At 41.1% G+C, this 18,616-nt stretch overlaps 1 protein-coding gene across 1 annotated transcript; it reads right to left on the bottom strand.

Annotated features, from left to right (window-relative positions):
• Positions 1-253: 253 nt before the first annotated feature.
• IL22 (interleukin 22) lies at positions 254-5,196 on the bottom strand. Its single transcript, XM_060023851.1, has 5 exons — positions 5,011-5,196; positions 4,031-4,096; positions 3,776-3,919; positions 2,786-2,851; positions 254-361 (listed from the first exon to the last, which is right to left on the bottom strand). The coding sequence occupies exons 1-5, from the start codon at positions 5,194-5,196 to the stop codon at positions 254-256; spliced, it is 570 nt and encodes a 189-aa protein (XP_059879834.1).
• Positions 5,197-18,616: the final 13,420 nt, after the last annotated feature.

Raw genomic sequence — 18,616 nt, forward strand, 5'->3', positions numbered from 1 at the left:
ACAACTGCTTAAAAATTAAATTTCTGTGTATAAAACACCAACTACGATAAAATGTTATCTATTAATAGATCTCGTTATGCTTGGAAGGTCTACCTTCTGGTCGTATGGATACAAGTGACATTGTTCCCTTTTTTAAGCTAAGCAGGGGTTTGTTTAGAATCCACACAGGACTGTGGAGTTTGGCGTCCCCTTTTCCTTTTGTTAAAAGAAAACCTCAGGGGATCTTATTGTTATTCCTAACAGGCAAGAAGCGTTAGTTATCCATTTCCGAGCTTTGCCCTGGACGAGTGCATTCATTTTTCAGGGCCATAAACAGCAAATTCAGTTCTCCAATTACTTTGATCTCTCCACTCTCTCCAAGCTGTGAAAATAAGAACACACAAGTATTTCAGCATTTATACCATGTTTTCTAAAGAGAAACGAATTAGAGGGAGATGAGATGGTTAGGTTGCTGGGACAGAAACCAAGGTTTAGCCTTTTGTAAACGATCAGTAGTAATACCCTTTTAGCAAGTGTATGTGATTTGCCAAAGACTTTAAAAGTATGGCTATCTGAACTGAGAGGGCACCTGTGGGCATCAATCTAAGCTGATGATGTTTCAAACCACTTCCTAACCAGAGCAAGCAGATAGAGGCTGTGCTGGGATCTGGGGGACCCAGAGTGCCACTCATCCTCCTTGCCCTACCTCCCAGGCCCACTACTGTCTATGACCAATCAGTTACACATAACCACTTAGTTCAAACAGCCTTGAATCCAAACTGCACATTACCAATACACATGGGCTTTTTCTGTTTCCACTTTCTTGACCGAGGGGTAGAAAAAACAGGTTTTCACATTTATGGGAAAAATACCAAATGCATCCTATCCAGTTGCTTTAAGAGTAGAGGGCCAGATACGACTTCTAACACCCCTTCTTTCCTCCTCCTTCCAAGCAGAGGCAAATGAGGCTTTCAAACTCCATGGGTGAGGGAACCCAGGTTCAAGTCCAAATCATCCTCCTCTGAAATTCATCTAATCTATTAAATGTGCTCAAGATTACCTCAAAGAAAACAACAACCCTAAGTCATCACTGTCATCTAGATTGCGGTCTCCTTTCTCTTCCTGCTTTCTTCCACCATTCCATCTTTCCATACTTCCTTTGACATAATGCCAAGAGATCATTTTTATATCTCAAAGACTCCCAAGATTATAAAGAATTTTAAAGCTTCTCTTGCCCTACTGTGTGTCATCCGTTCTTCTATAGCCTGCTCTCTGCTTTTACCTCCAGTGACGGAATTACTACCCCCCAAGACAACCCTCCCGTTTCAGACAGCGTTGACCAGTTTTTCCTCATGCTGCGATTTGTCTGAATAACATTCCTCTCACTATGCTTTCTGGAGCTAAAGGGAAAAACAAAAGCATAACCACTCTTCCACGTGGCAACCTGTTGCAAACGTGAAAGTCAATTCTCTCAAAATGGATTAAAAGATTTAAAATCTGTTTTCCCACACAGATCACCAGCAGATTTTTCTCTCCCACTTCACTTTTCTAAAGACAACAAAGTAAGCCGACATGAGGGATTTTTCAGACCAGAAGCGCAAAGTACTTCTTAGCGGCTATGGCATGCTAATATTCAGCCCTCCACGTCTAGCTAATGATTCTATACAAAGAGAGTTGATCTTCACAATGAAAAACAACAGATCCTTCAGTTATCAAAGGAAGAGCCAGACACGTTCATTAAAGCATGTTCAGGAAGAAAGACTTTTTATAAAAAACATCAAGAGGGAAAAAAGGGGGAATTGAGGTTACGCTTGTTCCTGAAAATTCCATCAACTAGAGCCTTCGTGTTTCTGAGGTTTCATTGTACTTGCTTGCCAAATCATCACTTTTGCTGCTACTAATCATACCTCTGGTTTTTGGATGAGTCACAGTTGCTGGCCTGAGCCTTCCACCATTGTTCTTTTCCTCAAATAGGCCACTTGACAGTATCTTTCACTGTTGAAATATACACTAACCTATACCAGATAGATGCTCACTAGGGCATTGTTGAAGGAGGGAGGAGACTAGAAAGGAAGGAAAATGAGAGAGGAAGAAAAGAGCGTTTCCAGCTCAGAGTATCATTTCCCTATAATGAATCCGTTACTAGTATTTTCATTCTATTTGAAAAGGTGTAAAAGAAACTGGGGGTTGTTCACTTTTGCTTTTAAGTTAAAATCAATAGATATTGGGTATTATATTATAACAGTTAAATGTAGGTATCAATCATTCCAGAAATTCATCCTATATGCACGTCCAGCTCTTTTGTTATGTTTGTTCTGGGTATATTTCTCCAAGTTTTAAATCTTCAAATGAATGACTTCAAAAATTATTTCAAATAAATTTACCCCCAGACACTTTTCTGGTTTTGAACAAATGCTTCTTCAGATTAAATGAATCAGTAGGACTCTTAAATTTCCCTTAGAATTAATGAGACTAAACATAATATCCATTGCTTCTGGCCTGGATGGGATTCAGAAGACCTGCATTCTATTCTGGCTCTGCCAGTGAGTGGCATATGGGGTGATGAGATTAGATGATTTAAGTTCCTAGCCAGTTCTAGAATTCTATGATTTGCAAAATTTGGAAATTGACTTATAAACATATAGACACATCTAAACACATATGCACCTAAATAGTCAACCCAATGGCAGGAGAATCAAGTAAAAAGTCATGACATGGGGGGAAAAAAAGGAAAGAAAAGAAAGGAAAGGAAAACAACATTGTCTCTTCTAGCAAATGATTTAGCATTAACAGTTATCAGTAGTACCTTTTTCACTGTGTCCTTCAGATTCTGTACATTTCTCTGGATATTCTGGTTGTCACACTCCATATGCTACAAAATGAAAACCAGAGTAACAATTTTAACACAGCTGTACTGAAGCTTTTTGAACCTCAGCGCCCCTAAATGAGGTAAGTTACATTCACCTGGAATTAATGTGCTTAGCAATTTTGCCCACAATGACCTAGATTTCACCAGTGGCCTAGATTTTCTGAGCTCTTGAATTTCCTTGGACACCAAAGTCCAGTCATTTCTATTACATGGGACCTCACTTCACTTTTGGGAAACCCTACTGAGGTTGAAGTTTGTGGAAAGAGTGGAGTGGTTTATGCAAATCCTGTCAAGAATAAAACCATAACTGCACCTCATCAAAAATGCGTGCTCAGAACAAGAAACATACATAAAGCATCTTATGTGAACAGGGCCCTCCGCAATAAATACTAGGCCCCCTTTGCTCTGCTCACTCCACTCAAATCTTTTTTCATAGTTTTAAATGTTCAGAGGCATCGAGTTCACACACCTCTGATTTTGTCACTTCCCATATCAAAAGTGCAGCAGTCTTCACCCACCCACCACCAAATATTAAATCTTGTTTCCCTCTTTCTCTCTTTCCAGTTCCCTCCCTCCATCAACTTATACTCAGTGGATTCATTTGCACCAACTGGTATTTTTCCTTACAGCTCCCAACTCCCTTCTCATCTCACATAACCCGAATTGGTTTTTTCCAGGGACAAATAAGCTCCATGTGGTCTTTCAGACCCTGTCCATCACCATCAACTCAAAGTGTGACTCAATTAAAGCAAAAATAAACATTCTGTGATTCCCAACGATTCCTGTAATGGTGTTACTGAGGCACTTCTAACTGCCAGCATGGGAGGGGCAACAAACGAGGGTGGGAAAGAAAAGGACTCCATGCAGAAGAAAGAGAGAGGGTGGGCACCTGGGAGCGGGTGGACTTAGGTTGGGAAAGGAACTTACGCATTGGCCTAGCTTTTTGTTGAGCCTGGCCAGGAAGGGCACCACCTCCTGCATGTAGGGCTTGAATCTATTGGATTGGGGGAGCAGCACCTCTTCAAGGGCAAAGTTCAGCACCTGCTTCAGCATACAGCAGCGCTCCATCATCTGTTGGTGAAAGTGAAACAGCAGGGCTCATATTAGGCGACATTCAGAAGACCCAACCCATCCTCACCACCGCTCCAAATAACCACGAGTGGCATCATGCCTATGGCTTACCTTGACTCCCTGGAACAGTTTGGTCCCAATGAGACGAACATCTGTGTTGTTATCTACCAAACTAGCCTGGAAGAGAAGAAAAGACTAAGTGCCTGGATGTCAAGGAGCTAGAAGAAATGTCTGTAAGTAGAGCTGTACTCTATGCCCTCTCCCCAGAGCAGCCACATAATGACTAAAGAAAGGATTCAGATATGTGCATGAGTTTAAAATAATGCTCAGGTGTTGGGAGGAAGGATAAATGAGGAGTTTGGGATTAACATACACACACTACTATATATAAAGCAGATAACCAACAAGGACCTACTGTATAGCACAGGAAACTATATTTTGTAATAACCTACAAGGGAGAAGAATCTGAAAAAGAATATATATATATACATATATATATCTGAATCACTGTGCTGTACACCTGAAACTAACACGACATTGTAAATCAACTAGACTTCAATAAATAAATAAGATATGCGGGTATAATGTACAGCATAGGTAATATACCTAATATTTTATAATAACTATAAATCCTTAAAAATTGTGGATCACTGTGCTGTACACCTGAAACTTAAATAATATCGTAAATCACTATACCTCAGTTTAAAAAAAAAATGGATTTAAAACTCCTAGCATAGAGTTCATAATATAGTAAGTGCTCAATAAATGTCATTTTCTTTCTCTTCAAAATATAAAATAAAATAAAGTAAAATAAAATAATGCTTAGAGGAATAAAGGGAAAAATAAATAGTAAGATGAGCTACTAAATGGCTCCTTTCAGGGTAAAACTCAATGTATGCATCCTAAAGGCGTACATTGGAAGATCTCCACAAAGTCTCAGAAGAGACAGAGAATATGATGGCTGGTCTACCAGTAGAGATAAATGTTGGTTTCTTAAAGATCTTAGATGTGCTCTGAAGAAACTTTAAGAACTATTCAGGTTCCAGGTAGATAAGGATGCAAAAGAAAGAGAGAAAGAGTGAGATGAGTACCTCATTAGCCAACGCGAAGGTGCGGTTGGTGATGTAAGGCTGCTGAAAGTTGGCCCTGTCGAGCCTGCACGGCGACACAATGGGCACAGCCGCTCCTCCCTGCACCCACAGGGCCATGAGGAGGAGGCAGCTGGCCGCCAGAGTCCCCATAAGGGAAGCGCTCATAGATTTCTGCCGGGCAGCCATTGTAGACAACACAAACTCGAGCAACTGGTGACTAGGGAAGGAGAACCTGGTATCAAGAGAACAAGAAGCAAAAACAACATAAAGGAAAAAAGTAAGTCTCAAGAAGTGTCACACCCAACAAACAAGCATGCATACCAAGTTTGTTGGAGGACTTACCTGTTGCTTTCAATGATTCTGCTTGTGATGGGAAGTTAGAAGATGCTGCTTTTATAGCGCCCAGGACACCAAATTGTGTGTGTGAAAAATATGACATCAGCAATTATCTAATTTCCAGTGCTGTCTTCTGAGAACTACCTAACCACCATAGGAACCCGCAAAGCACCACTTCCTAGCTTTCCCAACTTGATACGCCAGCATTTCCATAAAACGTCACTTTTAAGGCCCAGAGGATGCTTGTACAGACAAATCCCAGAAATTTTCCAAACCCTACATACTTTTCAAAGAAAACAATTGCTTTGCTTTGTAGGTTCCAGGTTTAGTATAATAGTTTTTGATTTCCTATAGTCAGTGAGTAAGCATTTTGGTCATGAACTCATTTTCCTACCAGCTTCATAGATTCTTATCTCATTGGAGGTGATCAAAAATAAAGCACTTACATCCTCTGCTTTAAAATAAACAGTAATGACAGTTTGAGGATAATTCCATTTTCAAAAAATAATTTTATCTCATTTTTTAAAATATGCTGAGTCCTGAAGAAGACTTACATTTTAAAAATAACAGTATTGGCTAATCTAAGCACTGTTTTCCTCCCGTTCTGTGACTTTTTTTAAGTGATCATAACAATTATACTAGATGCAAATATACCTTAAATGTTTTCATTAAATTATAATCAATATCAGTTTAAGTTTGGAAGTATTAATGCTGAACAATCTGATCGCTATTTTTCTTAACATGCAAGTATTTTAAGAATACAAGCAATTATACTTCGATAAAGATTGAAAAAAAAAGAATATAATAAATACAGTAGTTCATTGTAAAATTTTACCTGCACTACTTCTAAACAACACACAAGTCTCAAAAAAATTTTCCAAAAACCTTATAACATTTTTTATTATATATATGAAGGTCTAAAGAAGAGAATCTTGCAATTTAGTTATTACATGTAGACTTTATTAAAAATACATTGAATTCTATATAATACCTAAAAACTAGACTGAAACCCTCCCAATGGGTGGGAGCAGGGAGCAAGTACACTGATCTATTGCTAAAGGAAGGAATGTGAATTCGTGCAAAGTAGTTTGATCAGATATTTCTCTTCACAACGAGTTCAGATCAGGAACATCAAAGAAGGGATGTGAATAATTGTAGAAACTTGAGCATTTTGTGAGATGGCACAGACCTAGGCAAGGAGCCACAGTAAAGGCTTAGGACAGCATGAGGACGCTGAGCATTTGGGAAGGTGGTCTTAGGAAAAAGAGAAGGTTAAGGCGGGTAAATAAAAACTAGACCCATTGCCCACGTCTTCTTGTGGTTGTTCATGAGCCCAAGATGAGGAAACTCTTCTTTTCCAATTTCCTGTTAATAAGATATGACCATTTTTGTCCAGATCTCTATATAATTATATTAGCATTAGGGTTAAGAGTTAAGCTCTTAACTCTATGTAGAGTTAAGCCCTATGTATAGAGTTAAGAAATATAATGGATTAAATAGGCTTTTGTTTGTTTACCTGGGAACCTTACAAACATACATAATTTTGTTCCTGGGGAAAATAAGTTCTGATATTATTGAATTATATACTTTTTTTTTTTTTTTTTTTGTGGTACGCGGGCCTCTCACTGTCGTGGCCTCTCCCGTTGCGGAGCACAGGCTCCGGACGCGCAGGCTCAGCGGCCATGGCTCACGGGCCCAGCCGCTCCGCAGCATGTGGGATCTTCCCGGACCAGGGCACGAACCCATGTCCCCTGCATTGGCAGGTGGACTCTCAACCACTGCGCCACCAGGAAAGCCCTGAATTATATGCTTTTGAGGGAAGAGTCTCTCTCTCTCTCTCCCTCTCTCTCTCTCTCTCTCTGTCTCTCTCTCTCTCTCTCTCCCTCCCTCCCTCCCTCCCTCTCTCTCTCCCCCTCTCTCCCTCCCTCCCTCCCTCTCTCTCTCTCTCATCTTTGTATCTCCAACACTTAGGACAGTGCAACACATGTAGGAAGGACTTGGTAAGAGCATGTTGAATGAATAAATAGATTAAGTTAAATAATTTACTAAGTATCTTTGGGAATATGCATGGAGATAATTTGGGTACTGCCTTTATAGCACTTCTAACGTTGGGGTTTGACCCAGTACTACTTGCCAGCTTCCTGCATAAGGAATAAATAGCTGTGAAACAAAAATAGAATGCCAGAAATTTGCAAACCAGTCTTTAGTAGCAGTGATACATCTATTATTCATTATATGGCCCTGATGGACAACCGTTAATAAGATAGTGTTAATGGAGCAAAGATCTTAGGTTTTAGTGAACTTGACCAAGCACACTAAGGGGAAAATCTGTTCTAGAGCTGTATGTGGATTTCTAAACAGTCATACAAGGAGTCTCAACAATATTTGCTATTAGGAGAGATTGTAGATACAGCATAAAACGGCTTCTGTGAAAATAGCTAGAAACATCTATGTGCTAAATAATTTCAGATCATTCATGGGCCTTCTTTGCTGTTGTTTCTTTGTGAATTTTCAGCTCTCTCCCAGAAGCCACCCCGGACAAAGGGCAACCCCAGCGTCCTGCTCCCCAGCCCCAGACAGACTGTACCCACGGTCAATCTTAGCTATTTGCAACAATCTACCTGGTCGAATGCCAGGAAGGGCTAACCAGAGTCCTCTGCCAGAAGTAGCCTTTTTTGTCTCATTCACCACAGCAGCCCCAGCACCCAGAACGGTGCCCGGCACACGACAGGCGATGGATATTCACTGACTGCATGATTACACTCCTTCCCAACCCATTGGCCGATGCTTGGAAATCCACAATGCATTCCTTTAAAGTATACATCTCTCTAGAAGTAGGACTTTAGGTATCTCAGGTAAAAAGTTCTGTATTCATCATACTCCTCAGTACAACACACATGATCACTGTTCCATACAAGGTTCCTTCTGGGTGGGTGTGCGTGCGTGTGTGTGTGTGTGTGTGTGTGTGTGTGTGTGTGTGATCCTACCCTCATTATTCTCCTTCCCTCTGCACCAGTCACCCACCACCACCTCTAAGCCTGCCATAGACAACTGCTCTAATTTGACATACATTTCTAAATATATATGCATCCTTGTAAAACAACAAGTAGCAAGTGTTGTTTAGTGGCAGGGTGTATTTTTATTTTATAGGAATGGTTCTCTTTCTTAATCTTTCACTTGGCACTGTGGTCTTGCAATCTACCTGCGTTGCTGTGTGTAGCTCCTATTTCTAACGTGACGTGCCATACTGAGTCTCCACATTTTATTTATTTGTCCCCCCTTTGTTGGGCACCTAAACCACTCACAGACATCACAGCACTAAGCAACCCCTTCCAAGTCATTTTAATGGTAATTTTAGAGAATATCTTTGAAACAGTTACCCAGGAGTAGGTCCACTGGGTCATAGAGATAAATTCATTTACTAGATACATCAGATTGCTCTCCAGAAAGGCAGCATTGATTTACTCTCTCACATCAGTGAAGAAAGCTTTCTGCTTTCTTTTTTTTTTTATTATTTTGGGGGTAGGAGTTTATTAATTAATTTATTTATTTATGCTGTGTTGCGTCTTCGTTTCTGTGCGAGGGCTTTCTCTAGTTGTGGCAAGCGGAGGCCACTCTTCATCACGGTGTGCGGGCCTCTCACTATCGCGGCCTCTCTTGTTGTGGAGCACAGACTCCAGACGCGCAGGCTCAGTCGTTGTGGCTCACAGGCCTAGTTGCTCCGCGGCATGTGGAATCCTCCCAGACCAGGGCTCGAACCCGTGTTCCCTGCATTAGCAGGCAGATTCTCAACCACTGCGCCACCAGGGAAGCCCACTTTCTGCTTTCTTACATCCCCACCCACACTTGGCATCATCCAGCTTTAATGTTACCAGCTTTTGGAGGTTTAAAATGGTATCTCGTTGTTGTTTTTTGTTTTTTGTTTTTTTGCAGTACATGGGCCTCTCACTGTTGTGGTCTCTCCCGTTGCGGAGCACAGGCTCCGGACGCGCAGGCTCAGCGGCCATGGCTCACGGGCCCAGCTGCTCCGTGGCATGTAGGATCTTCCTGGACCGTGGCACTAACCCGTGTCCCCTGCACCGGTAGGCGGACTCTCAACCACTGCGCCACCAGGGAAGCCTTCATTGTTGTTTTAATTAGCAGTTTTCATACATTTGCAGCCACTTGGGTTTCCTTTTATGAATTGATTGTTTACATCAATTGCCCATTTTTCTAACGGGCTTTGGTCTTTTATTGTTGTTGTTGATGATGATTTGTAAGAGTATCGTGTATATTTTATATATTATTCTCTTTTTGGTTGTAGGCAGCTCTTCTCCCAATTTGTGTCCTGTCTACTAACTTTTTCTACTTGTCCTTTGTTGAACAGAAAATGTAATTTGGATGTCATGTAAAACATTATTTTTCAGTATATGGCTTGTGCTTCTCAAGGCTTTGTGTAAAAATCTCCCTCCATCCCTAGGTCACAAAGATATTCCTCTGTCTTTTCTTTTATTTACCCTATAATTTTGCCTTTCACAATCAGGTTTTTAATGCCTTTGTGTAGATGATGGGAAGTAGGGAATCAGTTTTATTTTTTCCACATAGCAAGCCAGTTTTCCTAACACAGTTTACTAAACAGTGAGTCCTTTATCATATGTGAATTTCCCATTTATAAGTAGCTATCTTTGAGCTCTCTGTTTTGTTACACTGGTTTATTTATTTTTCCCTTTTTGTTCTTGAGCTAGTTCCATACTTTTTATTACTGAAGAGTGTCATTATATCTAGACAGGAAAGTCTACCTTCTTTACTTTTTCAAGGCTGGCTTAACTAACTATTCATGAAATTTTTGTATATATTTTACATAAATTTTATAATAGATTTGTCAAGTTTCTAGAAAAATGCAGCAGAAACTTTAGAATATCATTTAATGTAAAGATTAATTTGGGAAGAATTAGCATCTTTATAACATAAATTCATTCCATCCCAGAGCATTTACCATCTATCTGTCTTCTATGGAAGATTTTCTTTTATACCCTTTGATAGTCTTTCAAAATTGTCTCCCTGAGATCTGGTGTATTTTTTAAATTCCTAGCTACATTATAGTAGAAGTAAGATTTTAAGCTGTTATTTATCACTTTCACCTGGGTGTGAATGAATACCAAGATGGCTTGGAGAAAGAGACTATGTGGGTTACTCATCTCCTGAGAACATAAAAAACATGTACCTTTTTCAACTTCAGTAGAGAGGAGAGGAGAGATAGAGGTACCCAGCAAAGAACAAAGCTAGAGACTGGGGTTTCCAAATGTGAACTTCCTTTACTTTTCACTTCTGCTCAAGTATAACCCTGTCAGTACCCAGGACAACTTCCTACCATGTCCACCCTCCCTCTTAACACCCTGCCCACAAAGACACTTGTCAACCATAGCCACCTTTCTCTCCTTCCTGAGGACTAAATCGTGTGAATCTGTACTTTACCTCATCTTAAAGGGAAGACTATACTCACGGGGATGTGTCATAATATAAATGAGTACAGTTTCCTCTCTAGTAATACCAAGTACTGAAATTGATTTAAATGATAGAAGAAAGCAATATTTATGCAGTTCCTCACTACTCTAGGACATAAACACAGAATTTGACATTGGCTTCTTAATGTCCACCCTCTACTGTCAGATTTTTTTTAACCCATAGATCCATCCCAGTCTCTCTTTCCACTGATTATTTTGGCTAGTAAATAAGTCTTAAAACATCATAATTCACCCTTGCTTATATCACCAGATATTCTAAATCATAGCTAATTGCCTATTATCAGTGAAACTTTTATCCCAACTCTCTAATCAGTTTTAGGATTATTAATGTTTCTCACAGTCATTTGCACAGGTTAAATAGTATTTTAAAACATGACTTTAAAAATTCATATTAAAAACTCTATGTATCTTGTTGCAGTTTAACCAGACCCTCTCAGTCTCTGATAAGAAAATTTGGGGCCATGTGAACTAGACATTTCTTATATTCTCATGACCCTGTTGAACTTGTTAAAATACAACTGATCAAACACAGTTCCAATTCCTAGGTGATTTGGTTTTAAAATATCACAAACGTCAATCCTGAGAAAATGTCCCCTTTCCCTTTTCTTTGTCCTAATTCAAAAGCTGTGTGTGCTATAAATAGGACAGAGCATCACCAATTTAGGTCAGCTGGACAAGATGTCACTCTCAATCAGTGCAAGTCTGAAATGCAGTATGTTTTAAAAGAAGTACCATTTTGTTATTACCTCCAAATTCTTATAACCAGATAAACTAAGCTAATTTATTTCATTCTGTTTAACAAATATCTGTTTGGTTTCTATTGGAATATTTTACCAAGTAAGGGTTCTTGAACCCATGTTTAATACTTTTTAAAAATACAGTAACAGTTAACGAATTGCATTGTAGTAGCCTTAGGATTAACCTGAAGTGGGCTTACCTTTGAGAGGAAACACTGAAGTACCTAACCACTGATTAGAGAACTGGAATTGAGATTGAACTCATATTAGTAAATTAACATACCTTTAGAGAAATTTGACCTACAGGCCTTTATATGAGTAGGGAGGGAATTAAATGTAAGAACCAGATGGAAATAGTATTGTAATACTTAAAAGCCTAGAAAAGGGAGGAGTTAACAATACATAATAAAGTCATAGACAGCGGGATCATCTATTAGAACATTTAGTTGAATGTGTCCAAGAGGAAATATCTAAGTAGGTTTACCAGGAAATGGAGCAGAGACAAAGAGCTATGCACAGGTTGCTGAATGAGAGAAAAAGGGTAATTTGCTTTATTTATTCATTTCCTCATGCATTTCTTCATTGTAACATCGGCTCCATAAGAGCTCAGGCTCTATCTGGCACAGTCCTTAGAACATCCTTTTCTATGTGTTTATTATGGTTTAATAAAAGTTTTCCTAACATTCTTCAGAATCAGTTACACCTTTTCAGCAGTGACCCTGTCCACATTTTTCTCTTACTTGGGCAATAATTTCCAGGGCGGCTTCTGCTCGGTTCTGTACTTCTCAAGAAGTGATCAGTGTCGACCTTCACTATCTGTTCAGAGTTCTCTTCTTAGGTCATGGACAAAACCAGGGCCACACCTTAATTTCTAGAGCTGATCCTACACATCCCAGATTTCGTCTCTTTTCAAGCCTACTCCCTTCCAAGCACGAGAATTCCTACTTCTTTATCTTGACAACTCAATGTATTAATGACTGCCGAATACCTGCCATGTGCCTAATACTGTCTCGGGTTTTCAGAGATGCAAAATGACTAAGACATGGCCCTGGCCTCAAGAAGCTTATTAACACAACTGATTCAATAACATTTTTAATTCAACTGCTGTGTCCCAGGTACTGGGCTGGACACTAGGGAGGCACAAATGAATAAGGTATATTTCTTTCCTTTGGAGCCCTCAGAGTATAATGGAGACGGTGATCACTCAAAGAGAAAAGTAATGATTCTTGTAGTATTATCTTACAAGTACAAAATAACATTAAATGAATAAAACATGCTACAATGGAATTATAACCATTACAGTAGAGGTGCCTGATTAGAAATTGATACTGGAAACTCCTTCAAGACTTCAAGATGTTGAATTTGAGTAAAATTGTTAATACTATCAGTATTTGGATCAGTTTAAAGCATGGAGGAAGGGTTTCCCAACAAGAGGAAATGGCAGGGAAAAGAAACCTTGGAGATGGGGCTGGTGGAAGAGAAATGACTAGTTAGATTAGAATAGAATGATGTGGAGAAGTGATGGCAAAGAAGGGGTGGGGTAGATAGGGTAAGAGCAGCTTACGAGCAGCTTTGAATACCAGCCAGAATAGTCTAGACTTGAGACAATGGGCAATAGAGAGCCATTATGGACAGTTGTGCATGGAAGGGACTTGTATAAAGCAATAACTTAAAAAGACAGCCTGAGAGTTACGGGAAACGTGAATTGGAGAGGCGGAAACTGACATCAAGGAGATGAGCTAGGGGACTGTGACAGCAGCAGCAGGGGAAATTTAGCACTACTGGTGCCGTAAGAAACAATGAAGACGAAGGCCAGAATCCAAATATACCGGCGCCACCAGAGGGTAAGATTTAGACTTAACACTAGTTTGAGTTTGTGACACAAAATATTTTTTGAACACTTCAATTGAGGCAATTCAGTAAAAAAAAAAAAAAGCTAATTAAGATGTTTTAGGAACTAGTGATCCTTGAAACATAGTCCCATACACTACTGGTGATCAGTTGAATGATCTGGTAAACAACTGGCACACCCAGAGTGCAGAGATGCCATATGGGGGTCCCTGAGAAGGTGCAGCCACTTGGGAGAAAAAGATAAATGGAATAGGAACCGCTGACTTTGAGGGAAATTTAGGCCAAATTTGAAGTCTTCAGGAAGAATCACCAAACTGCTGCCACTGATTATATCTGCAGCAGCCCAAAGGCTTCTAACCAACTTTCTCCTCATAATTGATTCATGAGCCCAAAGGGTCCCTTCCTGTCCTCAGGGATCACTCCTCCTCCCCCACTCTAGCTGAAATGACAGGTGGGGAACCAACTGAAGCCAAGATCAAATACGCTTCCCCCGTGGAATGGGGTGCAGTGGGGGGAAAGGATAAGAATGAGAATGCTGGGGCCGGGGAGATCGTATGTTTGGAGAGAGGGGTAAAAGGGACTCGGTGGCTCCTGGACTTTGCTCTCATAGAGATGGCCTACGCACCCAAGGCAGAGAACTGCTAGTGAAAACAAAATGATCACTTGGTTGACAAAGATTCTAGTTGCTTTGACAGCTTCTCGACAGAGCCTGAGCAACAGCGTGCAGTAAGACAAAACCCTTCTGCTCATCAGACACTCAATCTGGAGGCAACTGAGTCATGAGAGCTGATTTCTTCAGCTTCAATGTCGACTGCCCTCGTCTCCACACATTCCCAACAGAGAGAAGCACGTGGGAGAGTGGTTTCCGCTGACTTTGACCTAAAGGCAGAACTTTATCCAAAAACATCAAGGACGTGACTAGAGACGTTCCTGCTTGAGGAAGATCTTTGGTGTGACCTTTTTTACTCTATTTCATACAAACACCCAATCACAGTTCACCATTGGTCTCTTCTTCCCATTCCCAATCCTCCAGCCCCACCCAGAATCTCTCTTTTCAGGTTCCATAAGAATTGAGTTAAAATTCTTCAACTTGGCATCATCTTGGTCTCTGAATCTGATTTGTTCTGATAACCATATTCTCAGGCTGTTCTCAGCCAGCCATGAAAATGTGCTCCTGTTGGGCTTTCAGGAACTCCGCCAGATCCTTTGAGGAAAAAAAGGAAGTTTGATGATGTCGGTATAGTTTCTATTGGAAGGAAAAGAGGTGGTTTATATCTGTGGACAGCATAACACTGACTGAGTCACACACATTCTAGTCTTTCTTTCCTTTTCCTCGTTAACAATGGGGTCAATTATTCACATTTCTCAATGACTATTATCTTCAGTTAGAATGGATTTGAAGCAAAACTGTGGAATAAGAGAAGCATGCTTTGGGACTGTCATCTCTTCCTTTCCACACCATTTCATTCACCATTGTCTCTCTCCTCTCCAGCTCCAACCTCTAGCCCAAACTGTTTTATATGCATACTAAGTGATAAATCATAAAACTAATATCATCCATAATTTTCATCTGTTCCCCCAGATTTTATCTCATTTGATCTTCATAATAACTTGTCAAATTATGTTATTCCAATTCTACAGATAAGAAATATGAGGCTCAGAAAGGACAAATAACTTTCTCCAAGTCAACTGTTACACAATGACAACTTCAGGGCTAATGAAGGGCTTTTTCCATCACCATGCTACCTCATAGTGAAGTGCCAAGCTAAATGCATCTCCAATTATGAGATTTCAAGTATTAGCAATCCAGGCAAAGGAAATACTTGGTCAGCAAAGAAAGTTTTCTGGAATCCATGAAACTATACCACTTCCTCTTCCACTAAGTCACATAGTACCTTGTGTGCACCCCTAACATGGCACATGTGAATCTGAATTAAAATACCCTGGTTATCTCTCTATCTATCTCCCCAACTAGATGGCTGGCTCCATCACATCAGGGAGCATGGATAGGTCAGTTTTTATGTGCTTCTCCCTGTAATTCCATTAAGTACCGTGGTCTGTTTGTCTGTCTGTCTGTCTGTCTCTCTCTCTCTCTCTCACACACACACACACACACACACACACACACACACACACACACACTACAACACTTTATGTTTTGCCTAGGGATGACCTGAAGTAAAGTGAAAAGAACAAGAAGTGAGGATATGGCTATTCTACATAACATTTAATACGTTACATGATTACTCAAACTGAACATAGAGAGCTTTTTTATGGGAAATCTCCCTCTTACATTAGGAAGAGAGATTGAGAGAGAATGGCAAGGAAAAAGAAGGGGAGTGCCATGGGCACCAAAGGGAGAGGAGGAGCAAACTGCCCACTTCCTTATTTTATGAAGGATAAAGCCTGCACTCACGTGAACCCAGCCTCTCTGTGGTTCATTCCTTGAGCTAAGATCAGACCTGGAAGATTCACTGAAAGAAGGTCGGGTTGGGCAGGATGCTGTCTCTGTGTCTCATGAGACTTATCCAGTTCTTCCTACCACAAGCAGACACACGTGCCCCCAGAGTGACCCAACTTCAATGACCACCCAAGTTCACCGCTTTTCTGCTTTCTCCACAGTTGCAAGGCCGTCCTGAGGGCACTCTAGATGAAAAACTGAAACTGTGAGTAATTATTAGTCAAATCCTTTTCACCTGCCTTCACTAATCAAGCTTGTTTTAAGACTTGCATGTCCTCCAAGCGGCTTGTGGCCTAAACAATGGGATGTTTGCCCAAGTGGTTTTCCAGGAACTTGGGGTCAACTGTGTCTAGTAGGAGCTGAGCTGGTTATGACTGGATAGGACCATGGACCCTCCCACTGGGCATGAGCAAGGGTCCCCTTGTGACCTTTTGACCTCAGGGAGCCAAAAACTCTACCCTCAGATGCTGCTGAGTGCCTCCACATTTGAACGTGCAGAGGCCTGGAGCGTAGTTACACCTGCCCAGAACCACAATCCCTGCACCTTTTTTCAATCACCTTTCCCCATGCTCCCCACACTCCCCATGCCTCAAACCACCCTGCAGCTTCATTCCTCATCCCATAAATACCCTGAGCCCCGCGCCTTTGGGGAGGTGAATCGGAGGCTTGTTCTCCCATCTCCTCGCTTGGCTGCCTTGGGAATAAACCCTCTCTTTGCTGCAAACCTCAGCACCTCAGCATTTTGTCTTGCTGCACCCAAGCAAACAAGCCTGGCTCGGTAACAAACCCACAGTGGCAGCCACGCTCACCTTCTTTACTACACCTGTTCTCCTCCACTCTTCCGCCCTTATGTTGACCCCCAGACTGCTCGGGGTTTCCAACGTTTCCCCCATGGAGGCATAGCCTCAGCAGAAACACGCCATGCCCTGGTCCTTACCTCCTGCCCCAAACCTTATCAAAAATTGTTCTGACCTGTATTGCTACTACCCACTGTGGCACCAGGTAACTGAGACAATAATGGCTAACTAATCCACACCTAGGCATTAATAGCTAAGAAATTCTACATGCAGATAGGCATTTTTGCAGGATTCTTTAATATCTTAGCTCAAAGGAACAACTGGCGGGAAACTGGTACAAAATGACAGGCTTATAGAGGAAAGAGTTTGGGTATGTGTCTCTGGGCAACTTTCCGTGCCTCTTACGCATGTGTTGGGCTACGCCCTACCCTGACCCCCTGACTTTCTTATAACATTATCATTTCTGTGACCTCTTTGGAAATATTTGTGACTGGCTGCATTCACTGTAATTGAGAAAGAGTACAGGGTTTTTTATATTTTCACATAAGATCCCAAAACGTATGATTGCATTTTTGGCACCAGGTTGACCTGGGGGACTTAATAGCATGCTCACTACCAGATAGCCATGAATTAACTCCCCCAGGAGGTCCAGAAAACCTCTTCCAGGGACGCTTCTGAGAACATGTTCTAATATGTTTGCCTATGGGGTTCCCCTGAAGCACCCTGGTGGTTTAGTGTTCTCGACAATGACTTACACAATGAAGGGTATTGAGGGAAAGAACTGGAAGCCAGCATCACTTTACCTCAAGAGCCACAAATGCTTCCTTCTTTCATTTTTCACACCCACAAAAAGAACCGAAACTCTACCTTGATCTTTTGAGATAATCCACTTTCCTAGATGTCTACATTTGTCACACGATGTTGCTAGGTGCTGGCAAAAGCATCATTCATCATCATGAATTAAATTAATTAAATTAATTTGAAATAAAATAAAAGTTCTGACACTCGGATAGAAGTTATGTCCTGAAATCCTGATCTATCCAGAAAGAACTTTTCCATGAGTTTATGAAAAGCCACTTCTCCCCATAAGTTAGTGTCTCACAAGAGCATTTATTGAGTGACTTCTGCATTCCTGACCCTGTGCTGGTCCTCATTATGTAGGAGGAAAGAAACGTAAGGAACACCTCCTTACCTTATATTTGAATCAGTGAGACAAACACAAAGAAGGAGCAATTAGGAAACATGAAAGTAATGGTCAGAACAGTCAGTGTTGACATTAAGAATGATAGAAATTCAGATCAGGGTGAGTGTTGGGCTGCACCCCAGAGGCCTGCAAGCCCTGTGCTTGCCCAGCCTCAAGACCAAAGAAAGAGCCCCCGGAGCCAGTGACAGAGACATCAGTGGTTGAATGGATGGGGGATCTTACTTGTCTGAAGCAAGGTCCTGGAGCGACACCCCACCGTGTGTGCAGCAGTCTTCGCTATGGGGAGAGGGAAGTTGCCAATTACAGGGGGAATTGACGTCAGGTGGATTTATCGGTTACCAGGGAAACCAGCAGAGGAGCAGACCCCTTACTGCCCTTTCGATAAGCTATCATAGTGGAGCCCTTCTGATCTAAAGTTTAGAACAATCACGAACTGGGGCTGGGGGCAAGTATGTAGGCATTTACTTGTTAGGCTGTATGATTAAGAGAGTTTAGTCTTGTGAGTAGGGTATAGGTGAAACAGGCACTGGTCGAGCAGGGCATGTACAGACAGCAAGAGAACAGCCATCTTAAATGGCCTGACCATAGTGAGAAACATGTACGTGTGCAAATTTCTTGTTAAAAATGCCTCTTTTTTAAGAAATTTTGCCATCTTCCTTTTTCTACCCCTATTAGAGAAGAGAAAGGAATTTGACCTTCAGGGTCCCAAGTGAAGC

This window comes from Delphinus delphis, chromosome 11 (assembly GCF_949987515.2).
Source record: "Delphinus delphis chromosome 11, mDelDel1.2, whole genome shotgun sequence".
NCBI classification, from domain to species: Eukaryota; Metazoa; Chordata; class Mammalia; order Artiodactyla; family Delphinidae; genus Delphinus; species Delphinus delphis.

Coding starts and splice junctions, on each gene's coding strand:
- IL22 (XM_060023851.1), bottom strand. CDS start 5,196: ATGGCTGCCCGGCAGAAATCTATGAGCGCTTCCCTTATGGGGACTCTG. Junction 3,920..4,030: donor AACTGTTCCAGGGAGTCAAG/GTAAGCCATAGG, acceptor TTTCACCAACAG/ATGATGGAGCGCTGCTGTAT. Junction 2,852..3,775: donor ACAAAAAGCTAGGCCAATGC/GTAAGTTCCTTT, acceptor TTCATTTTGTAG/CATATGGAGTGTGACAACCA.